Source organism: Sipha flava, unplaced genomic scaffold, assembly GCF_003268045.1.
Source record: "Sipha flava isolate LNK unplaced genomic scaffold, YSA_version1 227_pilon_pilon, whole genome shotgun sequence".
NCBI classification, from domain to species: Eukaryota; Metazoa; Arthropoda; class Insecta; order Hemiptera; family Aphididae; genus Sipha; species Sipha flava.
Window position 1 is genome coordinate 69,712 of NW_020272863.1, and position 16,922 is coordinate 86,633.

At 31.2% G+C, this 16,922-nt stretch overlaps 1 protein-coding gene across 1 annotated transcript in view; it reads right to left on the reverse strand.

Moving 5' to 3' along the window:
* The window catches only part of LOC112683477 (zinc finger protein 541-like), a gene marked incomplete at its 3' end in the record, with an annotated part of 248,287 nt that overhangs the window by 40,911 nt on the left and 190,454 nt on the right, over nucleotides 1-16,922 (reverse strand). Inside the window, exon 5 of the mRNA XM_025554528.1 lies at nucleotides 2,441-2,556. Within this exon, the coding sequence (XP_025410313.1) occupies nucleotides 2,441-2,556 (116 nt within the window). The remainder of the gene's footprint in view (nucleotides 1-2,440; nucleotides 2,557-16,922) is intronic.

The window sequence follows — 16,922 nt, forward strand, 5'->3', positions numbered from 1 at the left end:
GTAAATCGAAGGAAATAACTGATTGAAACATATAAGATACTCATACTTATATTATCAGTAGACCGTACAATTTTAATTTAATTTAATTGCCAGGATCGGGCGATTTTGAATTAACTAAGCTAACCAGAGATTTCTTTGTTGCTGGAGATTTTACAGTTACACGTTATTTCAAAGTGGAGATAAAAAATAAACATAATAAGATCGGTGTAGAAGGTGAAAATGAAATGGACTTTGGACAGAGGATTAAACAATAGCAGCGACTGAAACGTTATTTCATGATCCTATCTAGAAAACTATCATTCCGTTGGAAGAAATGTACGTAGAGCACGTTCTAAGTTTCTCTTTATTGTTTTTCTTAAATAAACGTGTCTAAATCTACCACGAGGAACATGTGGAACATAACTATGAGAGATAATGGAGTTAAAACAAGTCCTTTCAACAATATTACGGCGGTACGATCATTTTTTCTTCTTCTAAGTATTAACGAATTAAAAATTTGATGTGAAATAATCGATTGTGCAATAATGCTTAATAAGAGTATAGCATTTACGATTCACTGTTGATGGCGACATTGTTAATAGGGGCACACAAAAAGGACCGGTATAGTTACGGAGCTATTTTATATTTATTCAATAATAGTAGTAATAATAGTATATACATTTGAAAAAAATGAATACTATAAACTTACGTTATAGGTTTTATATTATATTAATACGATTGGATATAAATAATAGAAATCTCATTTTCGTTCTAAATACGAAATAATTTGATTTATTTTAAATATATTTCGTGTGAACCGTTAAATATCTTCGAACTGCATAGCAAGTGAAAAAATAACTAAATCATCCAATAATTGGAAAATGTTTCTAGAGGAAAACTTTTGGATCACGCTGCCCTTGTTTTTTCTTTTTGCATACACATAGATAATAAATACACAACTCGATTATTATTAGATGCGTAAAAGTTTACACTTATTTTGGTGTGCCGCTTTGTTCTGATCTCGCCTTAAGAAACAATGTTGATGAAAGAGTGTATATGTATATAATTCACAATAATTTACGAGTAGGGGAAAGTTTTGTGCTCTTAAAATTATATCCTTGGTATGTCGACCCCTTTTTAGATTAAGCGAAGACGAATTTACCAGTTAAAATATTCGTTTGTGTTTGTGATTTATAAAATGCCAAGAAAAATTTGCTTGACATAGTACCCTAGTATACCATCGAGTAAGCAAAGTCTCTGGTCATCAACGAGAGATTCGTTACACGGAAACTTAAGAATTATGTCAAGGATTTCGAGAAGTTGAATGGTTGGCGGAAGTTACTGAAAAGTCTCGCAGCGTAATTAAGATTTATGGTGCGTAATGAGAATAGAGATAGCGCGCGGCTGATGGACAGTGTTTGATGATGGGCTGATCTAACCCTTTTTATGATAATAATAGAATACTATTTTATTGAAAAAATATCTTACGTTTTAATACCACCCCAATGGGCTGCGGCGCGCAAATTAATTGAAAAATTAGAGCAATAGAAGTGTATAGGTATATTGTTATTGCAGTTGCAGAAGAAAATTATGAGTGGTATACCTATTGCGCGGTCATGTAATTTGGAGTTGAAGTTTAATTTGAATTTATATGGATATTGTGACCGACTTGCGTAGTTAATTTGGGCTTATTTAAATTTATAGTGTTCTTGATTCATTTATTGCGAGTAATGAGAAAACGTTAATTAAAAAACATTTTATACGCTCGACTCGAAGGTATTATAACGTTATCAGACGAAACATCAGCGATTTCGGTCGTTTCCGGAGTTTTTAATTATTACGCATCTATACATTGTTCGTACTATCCCACAATGCTTATACAAAAGAAACATAAGTACGTATATATTTATTAAAATTAAACATAGTAATTAATATTATATTGAATTCGTTGCAGTGTATTTAGGATTATCAATAACAGGCTCGCCGCCGTGTATTTCGATATCGGAGTGACTTGGACTGAAGACTAACCGTTTTATTGTTCGTCATTTTCATACACAAACTTTTGAGCTCGTTTAAGCTGTTTCGAGTTTAGCTATTGGGGCATAAGAGAATATTATCGTTAATAACACTCGTGTCTGCTTACATAGCTGACGGTATATAAGGAGTATACGGTGGAGTACCTTTTAGTCGGCAAATAATAATAAAGGGTTCGAAGGTTTCAAGCGTAATTGTAGTTGGAAAGAGACCACCCTCCCCCACACGCCGAAGTACTACACTATTATAGCATATTATAGCGATTTATTATTTTCTATTGCTTTTATTTTCTCTGTGTTTATAAATGACTGGAGTGAAACAATGGATTTTATAAGCTTATAAATGCAAATTGAATCAAGCGTCATGTGTTCATTTTGAAATTTTTTATTTTACTTATGTCGTATATTTTATAATATTCTGTACTTACAAGACACTGCTGGGGACCCTGTCTGTTGGGAGACATAGCTTTCGCCACAGGTTTTGACCGCCTTGACATATTTAACTTGTTGAAATCTCCTGACTTAACGTCTTCTGAGCTGCCAACTAAAATAATTAAAAAACATTATAAGTACTATTTATTATGGGTTTCTACATGCATATTTTTAATGATTGTTTTAAATTGATCTCTCGTTGAATAAAATAACTTTAGTTAAAATCATTAGTATTATTTTGATTACATTCTATTATGATGTTAATTCATAGATCGGTAATAATAAAGAATATTGGATATTTTAGATTTTTAAGGGAAAATCGTAGGGCTCCAAAAAAATTGATAACCTTAAAATTATTTTAAAGTTATAATTAACTATTATTGTTCTTTTTATGGAACTTTAAGTTTCAACTAAATTATAATAATAATGTATAATATATAAATTATAGTTAAAAAACTATGCGAAATCTTGTTATAATCGTATGTTTCAAATATTTCATGGTACATAAGTGAGTACGCGTTTGTCAATATTTATAATATATTATAATTGTTATTTTGACATATTTCTTAAAGATAAAAATATGAATGTTTCATTTCGTAATCATCCACTTCATAACTATGTCGTATTCGTTTATGTAATTAATGATACGATAAATCTTAAAAAAAAAATTACACAAATCTTGAAATAAATAAATACCAGATGTAAAGCGTTCTAGACATTGGGTTAAGAATTAAGATTGGAATCTTAATTGAAAAGCAAGAAAAAATACACGTCTACGTGTCTATGTAAGATGTTGAACGCATAAATTATATCCAAAAAGGGTCAGGTCGCAACATAATTGTATAACATAACAATATAATTTCATGATTAGTTCAATTGGTTGATGATCGATTCAACATCGATTGTTTGATGTTCGTTGTTACGTCAACCGCAGATCGAACATTTAAATCTAGGCAATCAATAAATGCTGTCGTCGGAAGTATTGACGGAGCATGCTTATTTCGTTTTAACACCTGTGGCCCGTTATAATTTTTTTTAAAATAAAACAAAATTATAAATAAAAGTAAGATTATTTTAAAATACGATTTTTTTTCAAAAGTATTAGTTTTATTTTTTACATTTTCAATGGAAATTTTACATTTGACCCGTGCACTTAAAATAACGAACTGATCAATTTAATGTGTATCTTAATCTATAATCTTTTTAGTAGTCAATAAAATAATTGAAAACAAATTCAATATGTACCTAAATGTATATTGTATACCTACTATGTGTAACAACATAACATTATTAGATTAATATTAATAATATAAATATATATTATTAATATTATTCGTACTTCTATATGACCCGTTCTAAGATAGGTTTTTACGAACATGGTTCATCGATGAAAAAAAGGTTGGACATCACTGTTTTAACACCTAATGTTCGTTAATGGATTTGTAAATCAGCTGCATTTCTCTGGCGCCAGTAAAAACGTAGCCAAGCGTAATTTAGTAATTATTTTTCACACCGTGAATAACCGGTCAATGTACATGTAAAACCCTATATACCTATGCATTCATGTGTTCACCAACTCAAAGAGATCATAATCCACAGGTAGCACTTAGCACTGGGCGCTTCGAAAAAACTGTCCTGTCGGGAAAGCCTATCGTTGATTACTGGACCGTACCAAAAAATCAGCAGTTTTCAAGACGCAGAAAGAAATAATGAATGAGAAGGAGAGAGTGTGCGTGCACGAGAAGAAGAAAACGAAACGGTGAGAGGAAGCGAACAGGTTGAAATTACGAAGATGAGATGAAGGGAGGTAAAGAGAGAGAGAGAGAGATGTTTATTTAAAGAAACCGCCAGCGTTTATACTGAATACCTCTCGAATACCTACTACTGCTTCTATTTTGGGTTAAACACACACGAGGTAGTGCCGGCTGAATATTAAACACGTATTTCTTCCACGTTCAGCGAACCGAATTCACCGCTCGCCCCGGTCCCAGGTCTACGGATTTAGGCAAAGAATTTAGCTCGCCAGTCTTATCAGCTACGAACACATACGATGACGGACAAGTGCGCGCGCACTCCGTCAAAGGATTGACGAAAGGAAACGCGCCACGTGTTGCGTGTAGTATGCGCGTACAACCCTAGATTGGCCGCAGGCATTTCGGCGGCACTTTGTATAAAACTGTGTGGCGGAACAAGATGAAATATCGATGTATCGATGTTGCGAAATTCGGTTAAAGTATACGGTATATATTCGTATGCGCGCGTGTTTACCGGAACATGAGCGTACCATTATTAGAAATATAATATGGCAGATCTTAACATGGATCGGGATAGGATCAAAGAGAATTTAATCAGATCAGCGTTTACGTTTTCAAACGATTGTTGTACCGCGTTATGACGTGTACATATATGCAACGATTGTACGTGGGCAGATGACGTCTTATCGATTTAGAAATGTGATACATCATTATATTAATGTTTATATTGATTATTATTTCATTTTATTTAATATTATTCATTTATATTTGTGTACATTTATATTATTTTTATTATTTTGTATTATACATGCACACTTCCAGCGATTCATTACGTATACGTATTACTAGGAGCGCGAGTTTCTATTTTGCTGCCACTACAACAGCCGGCTCGGCAGATGGGTGCGGAATCACTTGGTGTACAAGACAACAACTGTAAAAGCTTCATCCAACCGGTCACCAATCCGCTCGGTCCATTGTGATAATTGATCGTGCAAATGGTTATGCGCAGTTTTGGACTAGCGCGACGACGGGGTGCGATATAGCACGCGTGTCGGTTCGTTCCGCGAGACTCGATGATCTCAAGCAAGAGGTCAAACACGGGGTGACATGTGTTTTTGGTACAATGTGGTACAAAAAATTTACATTTCACTTTTATACAGCGACGAAAAGTTAAACTTGCAAGTGATTAAACCTAATGTTTGAGAAACTAAATAGCATTTTTAACATATTTTTAATATATATATGTTGTATATATAGCTACGGCTCGTTTAAATAGAATATAGCTTTAGCCCTGAACATGTTTTCAGAAACCCGAAAACGAGCTCGTCCCGATCCGATAAATATTACGAGTATTGTTGTTTATGAGTTTCGGGTGGTGTTCAGTGTAAAAACGTTTATAATATTGACACTCATTAGGGACCGGTGAAAATTGGTAATACAAAAAATTAAATACCCGACAGTAATATTAATATTATGTATTATATATTTATCACTAAACCGTGACTTGAATACGGTAAAAAGTAAAATAAAAACTGTTCGCATTATAATAATATTACATATTAGGTAGTCCAATATTAGTAGTAATATTGAACTTTGAAAGATACTTTTATTATTTTCTTGCCAGCTCCTGAACCTGAATTCGACAAAATATCATGTAATCATTACACACTCATCAATATCCGTGTGTATTCGCATTACACAGACATCAAAGTAACCGATTCAAATTTGAAACGAATACGTACAAAAATAATGTAGGTGTTTTTCCGTGACCTTAAATTTAAGATCATCAATACCGTGGTTTGTCGTTATAACCGGTGACGATCTGTACTGTAGTTCTTCGTGTACGTGCTACAACCGTCGCAGCTGACAAACGAGCGGTAATTTGTACTCGAAATTATGCGCGTCGTATTAAAATAATGTTACTACTGTAATTGTATTATTATTTTCATTTTAATTATTATTATACAGACCTCTTGCGAGTGATTTGCAGGGCGATTTTTTTTTTCAACAGTTATCGCATACACCGTGGACAGACGCGTATTGTTTGATCATTTTAACTTTCCGAACATAAAGTATACTTCGCCCTGCAGTAGGTGCACGCGCTCATTATTCCAAACGGTCGCGGAGGCATTGTGCGTGTAGGTGTGTTGGGCGAGTGGATCGGATACACCTAGAACGAACTACGTTGTCGCTGGGTCGGCAGTACTTTGTCCGTGAAAACGTCTGCAGCGCACATTGCGAACTTTAACTGCGCTACGTTTATTCTTTCCTTGTTCTCATTTATTTCACGTTTCGTTTTTATCCTTTCTCGGCAGCAATTCCTTCGAATCTCATCAGCCTTTTTACGGTGAACTTGCTACAGCCCGGCCATTGGGTTCGTCGAGTGTAACGTGTATATATTTTAAATTTGCTCGCTGTTGATACCACGTTGCAGCGGACGCGCAAATCCTACGTAGGGTCGTTAGCCAGCTATAACTATAGTCCGAGGAAAGCAGCGGCGTGTTCATGTAAATTGCTCTAGCCGTACACGCGTTTCCGTGGAAATTTCCATTACGATGTACGAAAGTTGCCGTCTATTTTTACCCGTTGAATCCGGTTAAGTGTGCGGGACTGGTAATTCTTACAGCGCGGTAACGAACGCCGAACAGCATAAGCAAGTGGTGATGACAACCACCATGCAAGACCATGACGTGTAGCAAGCTCAATTATTTTTGAATTGCTTAGGTATAGTTGGAGAGTCTTGGTCCAGTGAGTCCCAATGCTCCCGTAGGAGTATAATCGATTTTGAAGGAGGTGTTTCAATCGACAAACCATTAATAAGGAGTGGGGGGAGCGATTGTTCTGTCGCTTTTATTTTTATATTTTGAGCTGTATTGGCTCAAACAAAAAACTCTATGGTATCCTAAACTTTTTAACTGATTATGCAATTATGGCTGGTCAAAAAAGACTTGCGGTTCAAAAATCGAGAAATCTAGCAGAAATATTTGAGAGAAGAATTCTAAAAAAAGAATGTCTTAGAAAAGTCTACAGTTGTGATCATATAGATTATTTAGTAGTTTGATCGGTATGGATTTCGTTGTATCGACAAAAATATGACATTATAAATATTGTAGTTTAAAAGAAATTTTTTTCTAGTTTTTCGAGCAAAATATCAGAATATTATCGGAGATATTTTGCACCGTAATACTGTTCCAATAAGTACAATTACTTTAGTTTTACAAGTCTAGATCACTGGGAAGAACATGTCCATTCACTCTAAATTCTGATAAGCCAATAACACAAACGTACGTGAATAATACAAACAGTAGTTTAGTATTTCGCCGTTAAATCTTGACTAGTATTGGATATTATATTTATTGTTTATTTTAGTTCGAAATACTAATAAAACAACTGTTGTAAATCATTCGGCATGTTATATTTCCTCGTTTGTGGATTTATTGTAGTGTATAAATCGGATACCTATCGAAAACAATCTAAAACGTATTTTTAGTGAAAAATTAAAAAAATATACATTACAAATATGCGCTGTAATATAGGATCTACCAACAATATTGTTTAGACGACGCGTAGTCGCCACAAACGATATGAGCGTTGAGCTGCATGCTTCTAACCAGAGTTGGACAAAAACAAATCAAAATAATGAATAAAAAATAAAAGCCTGAATAACTAATTTATTTATGAATAAAGAATAATTTTTTATTCTGAATAATTGTGGTATACTGAATAAAGAATAAAATTATTCTGAATAGTTTTATTCGTTAATAAAACAATTATTCAGAATAAATTTATTCGTTAAAATCATGAATGATATTAAATAAATAATGATATTAAATATAAAAGTATAATTAATTTATTTTTGTCAATTATTATATATATTAATATGTATTACCATTATATATATTATTTAAGTCTAAATAATAAGTATATTATTATATTATTATTATATTATTATATAGGGAATAACGAATAACGAATAATAATACAAATTAAAATAATGAATAAAAATAAAAATCAATAATAAAATTAAGAATAAATCAATGAAGAATAATTTTTTATTCAAATAATCAATCGAATAATATTTTATTCGACTATTGCCCAACTCTGCTTCTAACCCTGCCTTAAACGTGACCAACTTTCTTCCTTTTTTATTTTTGCCCGATTTTTACCGTAAAAAATCGTGTTTCATCGCTTATTCGGTGTATGTCGCTCCATAGTCATAAAAACGTATGTTTTTTCCTCGTTACCATCACCGTCAGTCACTTTTACCAGTTATACCGCGTACCACCACCATCACTAAGAACTCCATCGCAACACACATCAATTCCTCAGTTTTCAGTTCGTTATTTTAAAATTATTGTTTTATTATCATAATTATTATTATACTTGTTGTCCGCATGACGAATGCCCTAGGCTGTGTCACTATTATAACGATTATTGTTATTATATTTTATTATCATTACTATGTAATTACATTGATATTTTTGCAAAAGTAGTTCATTGATCGCAACAAACTTAATTAGATTGTCATACTTATTACATTAAATTATACAGTCCAATAATAATAAAAGACCGAACAAATATATTAAAAAATAGCAATATCACAATGGATGTATGGTCCGTAAGTCGGACGTAAACAATATATCGGTATCGTTTATTCTACTGAATTGTTTATAACTTAAAATATAACCACAGGAAAATTAAGTGATGCATTCAAAAACATTTTAAATCATTTTGTTTCACGTAGAGCTCTTGAGCTGTATTACTTATAACGATATTGTTCCAACGTTGAATTAATTTCAACGGTTTTCGTCAAAGATAGTTTTTACGTGCTGTGCGTTTAATACATAACGTTAACGCAACGCGATATTAAACGGTATAATAATATACACGAAAAAATCGTAAGGAGAAAAATGTTCGCATCAAAGTTTCTGTGTATTTCGTTTGTTATTAAATTCACGAATCCTATTATTATTTAACACAACACATGTTTATGGCGGTGGAACGGGATTTACAATGGAGTGGAAGTGAAAATTGTTTTTTTTTCCTTCCGACAAAATAATATAAACACATATACACACACACACACACACACACACACACACACACACACACACATAATATTATATTTTACGCAGACCTTGTCTCGCAGTGCAAAGCTCACGCAATGCAATGCGGCGGTATATTTTAAAAGATACGTCTATACACGACTCACTAGCCCGTCCGCGCTAACCGTTGTTGTACGCCTTCATTTATAGCGCTCGTAAAACCTTTCCGCGCTCCGCCGGCCGCTGACCAGGCGCACACGGTCGAGGAGCAACTGTTTTCCACCGTTGGTTTTCTAGTGCAAGTGCGTACGGACAAATGGTGGCTAGTGTTCCAGATAAGGTTTTCGGGTAACAACGGTTTTTTTTCCCGGCGAGAAAATACGTGCTCTCGTAAAACAATAGGGCTTCATCGGACTTTGCAAAAAGCTTCAGTCCCGAGGAAGAAAGAAATACGCACTCACACAGCACACATGCGCGCGTCTACACACACACACATACACACACACATATATATATATATATATAAACAAAAAGGGGAAACAAATAACACTCCTAAGTATATATATATATATATGTGTATTGCATTATATTTACGATGGGATGGAGGGAGGAGAATTGTAGATTATATACGATGCTGTATGTGTAATCGCGTGTTGTTGGCCGGAAGATTAACGAGCCAGGTGGCTGGGAGCGCGTGGCATAACGGATATATTATTTTTCGAGATATGACCCGGATATGGGTGAGAACACATAAAAATAAGATGTAAGAAAAAATGGAGGAGGGAAAATATCGATGTGGTGCGTAGGAACGGCTGGAAAACAATATCGAGACGAAATACAATATTTGGAATCCTGGCTTGTTTATATTTATTTTGTTCGATAATAATGGAATAACGCACAAGAAACGAGCCAGAAAATTTTATTGCTAATCTAATCACTATAGTTTTCAGTAGAAAAATATGCATCAGATAATATCTTCCGACAGTTTAACATAATTTCAAGTAATACGAATGCATTAACGCCTTTTGGTTTTTAACAGGTACTCAATGTACATCAAAATTATTTAACCGTTGAACGTTCATCGTGCACACATTTACGTTTTAGATGTAACATAACTCTGCGAACTTAGCAAACTTATACATTCTTACACGATAATCGAACTATAGAATATCACCATCGGACGTCAACTTAAGATATTACCATCATGGAAGTCTAATAAGATGTATTGCTGTGTATGCTTAATAGTATTAATATAAGATAAACGCGAAAACATTAAGAGCAAAGTTCTGAAAGTTCTTAACGAGAATATTTGTTGAGCCATAATTTATGTGGGTTTAGGGAATTTATGTTGGGTGGCTAAAAACCACATACGCGCTTTAAAATCAAATCAAATACTATTAATATTATTCCGACAGTCGGAAGAATGCAATAACCTTCCTCTCGTTATATATCTTTCCATCTATCTTAAAAAATTAATTTCACCGTAGAAAAATCAAATGTGAGTAATTTATATTATGTGCGAAGCGCATTGAGTTTAAACTCTCAAGAGAAATAAACAATACGATTTAGAAATTTCCAGAGCACAAGTGTTACAATCAACGGGTAGGTACACAAATATACATTGACACATTCGCTTGTTTGTCTCGTTGAATTTCCTTCTAGTTATCGATCGGACGCGTTAATGAATCGTCATAATTTGGACAGGAGGATGTTTTGAGCTATCTTCAAAGGACATTCATCAAGGGCGCGTATTTTTCGACACCATAAACGGTTATCTTGGCCCCTCTGTACATATGGCCTTTTGTAGAATTCCATCCACTCTCTTATTCTCTCTATCACTCTCACGGTTCGTATACAGTATCTCACACGAGATCTGCTGACTGAGCTACACAGTGCAGTCCATTAGTGTAATTTGTTTTAGGCGGGTCCTCTCCCATTCGTGGAAAAATAAAATAACTTTTCGAATGAAAAAAAATATATATATATATTTATATATAGATCAAGGATGAGTGTTGGTAAGAAACTATATTACTGGACTTTGGAACTTTTATCTCATTCAAACGATCAGTATTGATTCAGACCTTCAAAGAAGAAGAATGTTCGCCTTTAATACTCTCATTTGATTTGAATGACCGTTGAATGATTCGACCGTTTCCTTTGGCTGGCTCGTCGAATGACGTTTTTATCCATATTCGAACTGAGTTCTTTTGATCGGAGAGGGAACTCGATATTAAGTGCACGGCGGTGGAGAGTTTTATATAATTTTCGGTGAAAAAAAATGCAATTTTTCCAATCACAAACGCATAACCTATAATAATTATAGGTTATGCGTTTGTGATTGAAATTATTGTTTAGTGAGTTTCTACCGACACACGACCAATCATTTTATTTCAGGCGTTCAGATTATCAGATTGGAATACTGAAATCAAATATTTATTATACATTTGTATAAAAATGAGTTTACTTTTTTTTTTTTCGTGTGTATAGTACAGATACATATCTCCATTTGGGGGAAATACTTTGTTTTTTTTATTTTATCTCGCAATGTTTATTGTTATAAATATGTACACATGTTGTTTATTTTTGAATTAGAAACGTTATTCCCACTTTACATGTCGGAAGGTTTTAAAAATACTTAAAAAGATTTATTGAAAACTTGGGAAATATTTATTCACCAGAAAAGGTCTTGTTTGCGTGTACAGTTCTTACGATTCAGGCTTTCAGCAGTGACGATGGCGAAAGATTTAAGCGTCGCTTTTAAGTATCTTTCAAAAACCACATAAATCCTATAGCTGAGCAATGGAAACTTTAAGGTTCGTTGGCTCTAGAACTCTGTTTGGAGTTCTCATACATAAATCGTCTCAGGGCTGTATTAATGTTCATTTATATAATATGATGGTATTCTTGGGATCGAAACAGGGTTAGACACAAATGCATTTTGTTTATGTTTTGTCGTATGTTTGCGTGTGTGTCAAAATAATAATCTTTAATATTAACAATAGTTATAGTATATATTCTGTAATATAGTGTCATGTAGCAATGTTCAATTTAATTCATAATCGAATCTTTATGCTTATTTTTTAAAACAAATAATGTATTATTGGATATTTTCGTATCATATTATTATGTTGTATTAATGTTTTTAATATGTACAAATATTTCTTTGATATAACACCTTTTGAGTCTTGACTGATACTATACATTATTTCGTAAAACTTCTTTTACGCATCAAAATTCAAACTTCACTGTGATATTATTAATGTATTACATGTGTTATTTTGAAAATCGATCCATTATTTTGTCAAAAAATGTACATAGTTTCGTCGTTTATTTTTCCGATGTACGTGGGAAAATGTCAGTTATTTCAGTGTTCAAACATTCAAAATGGACCTAAAGATATGTTGTGCTATACTTTGGTAAAAAAGAAAATATTCCTTTATGGTCATCCTCTTTAAAATACAAACTCTTTCATGTCATCTAAAAATGCAATTGTTAAAAAAAAACTGTGCAAACTTTATACTAATAATGAATTCAGTTGGGTAGTTGTAAAAATTCTTAAAAAAATAACTACTAAAAAAATATACCGTTTTGAACTGAAAATATATCAGTTATAAAACACCTATTTTCGCGAAATATTTGAATAATTATGGTTGACTTGAAAACATAGATATTAAAACGATGAAGTATAGAAACACATAAACACAATACGCATCATTGAAAAAATAATACACTAAAACGTATTTCTTTGTAATAGTAAATTGGATTTCATAATTGTATTAATATAATAAAATGTTAATTCGATTTTCCAGAAATTAACATTTTTGTTGTATAAAGTTTGTAAGAAACCATTTTAGAGAATACATAAATTCATAATGAACGTGTCAATAAAAATTGTACACATGCGAGTTGTACGTCACATTATTTAACAGATTTCTACGAACTATATTAATATATTTCTGACAATATAGGTAATTAATTTCTCAAAACTATCAAATTATTTTACTGCTATTATAAATTGTTTATTTTATTACACTGTTAATAACTCTTTTTTTTTTTTTAATTATTAAACAATACTATGAAAAAATAAAATGGATTATGATAAAACTTTTTTTTTATTAATTAATTATTTATTTATTATTGTAACTTTAAAAGAATTACAATACTTTGCATGTATAATAAGAAACTTTTGTACTATAGTTAAAAAAAAATATATATATGGAAATTTTATATATTATTTCAATAATTACAAAATTATAAAAATAACGAGGTTTATCGTGCAAAACTAAAGTAATACGAAGTTATTAAAAATATATCTGTAGTTCTTCATTGGTTTTTTTATTTCATTTCAATTATTTAATTTTTATTAAGGTTTAAATTTAAAAAGTTAATTAAAAACACATTTATAAAGTTGTAAAAATATAAAGTAAGGTAACCAAGATTCATAAAATAAGAGGATAGTTAGAAAAATTATAAAATTATTAAAACGAGTTCAAACAAATATTTTAATAATCTGTATAGGCAATTTAACACTACTTTTTTTTTAGTGTGCATAAAATAAAATATCCTTATTAAATGTAAATTAATTTCACACAAGACGTCATCCTCCTTTACCAATGAAAGTATTTACTTTATGTTTAAATTAGGTGAAATTTATTTGAAATTAATAAAAAAATTTACCTATTCTATTATAAATGTTTTATATAATATGTTAAATTTTAAGCAGAATATACAGATAATGCTTTTAATTTTACTCATTTTTTAAGTAATCATAGTACATTACTTACCATATAAACGTAATGTTTAGTGATATTGAAATATGATAACATATTAAAACGAAAATCTATTCTGAGAATATTGTCAATGAGAAAAGATTGTAGAATAATATTTTAGATATAAAACAATTTTTATAAACTATTAATAATAATTTATATAATATTTGTCATATTATAATAGTTAATATTTATAAAAATAATGTTATTAAGAAATAGCTGTTAACATAGTTATGGGTTGGAAGTCTTTTGAGATACAAATTTACAAACATAGATTATTTGAAATTTTTTGTGTGCCGGTTTTATTAAAAAAATAGTTCCTGAGTAAATTTGTGAATTTTTTTTTTTGGAACATACATATATTATAATTAAAGACCGGATTATATGTTTTTACATATCGTTACTTGGTCTATGAAGTTGTATGAGAGTAAAAAATGTGAACGATTCATTCAATTTTGAGTTTGTAGAAAAAAGTTTTTTTTTCATATTTGAGAATATATCATAGGTTAGAGAATATTTAGCCCATTTAGCATATTTGAGAATATTTGATTTTTTTTTTCATAATTAGAGATTATACAAACTGTTATCTGCAAACTAACCAATATACCCAGTGAAACGGGTAACATAATAAAAATACTTAAGTGTCTCAATTAAATTATAAAAATAAAGGTTACCAAATGTTAGCAAAAGTTGGGAACATTTTATGTGGAAACAATGAAGATCTCCCAGAATATTTTACACCTAATTTAGTTGTTGACATGAAGTTTGCACCTCTAATATCTGTTGATATTGAACGTTCATTTAGTCTCTATAAACAAATTTTAAGCGATAGAAGAACTAACATGAGTACAGATAATATGTAAAATATATTATTGTTAATTCATATAATACAATTTGAATAGTATTTCAAGTTTCTTTTTTATTCTTCAAAAATTAAATATTTACCATTGTATGCACCAATGAAATATTGTTTTTTTTATACATATATATATATATATATATGATTATTTGTTATTTTTAACATTGTGACAATCATCATTTAATTAAAATATACCAAAGGAATATTGTTTTTAAATTTGAATACTGTAGACCAGGGATCGCCAATCAGTCGATCGTTGTAAAATTTAATTTTACCACTATCGGTCGATCGCGTAAAATAATCAGATTAATTGAATAATAGGAATATTAGATTTAAAGATTAAAGACCTAAATTTTTCTGGATGTCAATCACTAGGGACTTAAATGTCAAATGTAGCTCATTTGTTTGAAAACGTTGGTGACCCTTGCTATAAATTATACTATTATATTTTTACTATATTCCTACTCTTACTGAAGTACCTACAATAGTATTCTATTATAATACGCAACTGCGTATATACCTCATGATTAAAAAAATGTTGTAAAAAAAAAAATTTTTTAAAAATGCATATTAAACCATATATTGTTTGTTGATTATTTTTGAATAATTTTGAATATTTTTACATATTTTTAAAATTTTGAAGAGAATATAATTAGAATATTTGAAGGTTTTTTAGAGAATATTAGCATCATATTAAAGGTATTTTGAGAGAATATAAATCCGATCTTTAATTATAATATATAACATGTACGAGGTGTTTACCTACTATGTATGTGTTAAACGATAATTATACCGGTAGAGTTTAATCATATTATGGTCGCATTGCGCGACATGCAAAGAGGAAAATACAGAGTCGATAAGAGCCCGTTTACACGATTCGATATTTTTATACTATCAGATATTTTCTCAATTCGGTGTCTTTCGGTTAGAGTGTTTAGATGATACGGTAATTTAATCATACACCGTACTCAAGTTTCAGTTACATTCATATGGTATTCGTATCAAGACGCGTGAAGATGGACTTAAACACATTTATATTAATATACTGGTATCGCAAGTATCGCAAGTATCGTCAACCGCAACGGATTTCAAATCGAAGATTCTGCGTACATCTATTGTAAGACAAAGAAATATTTTGGGCTCTTTTAATATGCTAATGTGTCAATTACGACAGGACGAAACAAAATTTTTCAATTATTTTCGAATGTCGAAAATTTTTGATTAATTATATTCCTTCATTAGTTCCTTCATTAATTTCCTATTTTTGATGACCTATTGAGAAGAGCAGAGTAAGAAATGCAGGTCTTAGTATTGCATTCAATTGCTTCGACCAATGATATAAGCATATCTGTATTTATATCATCCATTGTATTTATATTATCTATTTACTCACTTGTAATTAAAAATTTAATAACTAATTGTAATTAAATTAAATTAAATTAGTTGTTATTAAAATACTTGTAATTTTATTAAATTGTAAAACATAAAAACGACTACTAGCAATTATTCGACAGTAGCACAGACGAAAAATGACGCACTATCGGTCAAAATATTTAATCGTCTGAACGCAGTGTCTTTAAATACATTGCCACGATAAGCCGAATCGGTTTTTCTACCGTACGACCGAAAACGTTTGCAGTGACAAAACCGAATGACAAAATCGACCTAATTGGTAATTTTACCGAATACAGTACAATGCCGTATCGTCTGAATATACGCATTTAAATTTCACTGGTTTATACGGTAAAATAAACGATACGGCAAAACCGCCGATTCGGGATCGTGCGAACGAGCTCTGAGTGGCTTAAATCCGTACGGTACAATGTTGAACCGAAATTGTATAGCAAGCGTTTTTCATTATAACAATGATATTTTCGAACTATAAATTCTAAACGTTTTTCATTTATTTAATTTAATTTAATATTTTTTTTCTTTTCGTTATTCATAACATAATTCCGGTTAAATATTGGTATACAAGCCCCTACTTTTCTGTTTATCCTGAAAACCCGAACGACGCGTCACGATGGGGGTTTAAAACGTTTAAATTTACA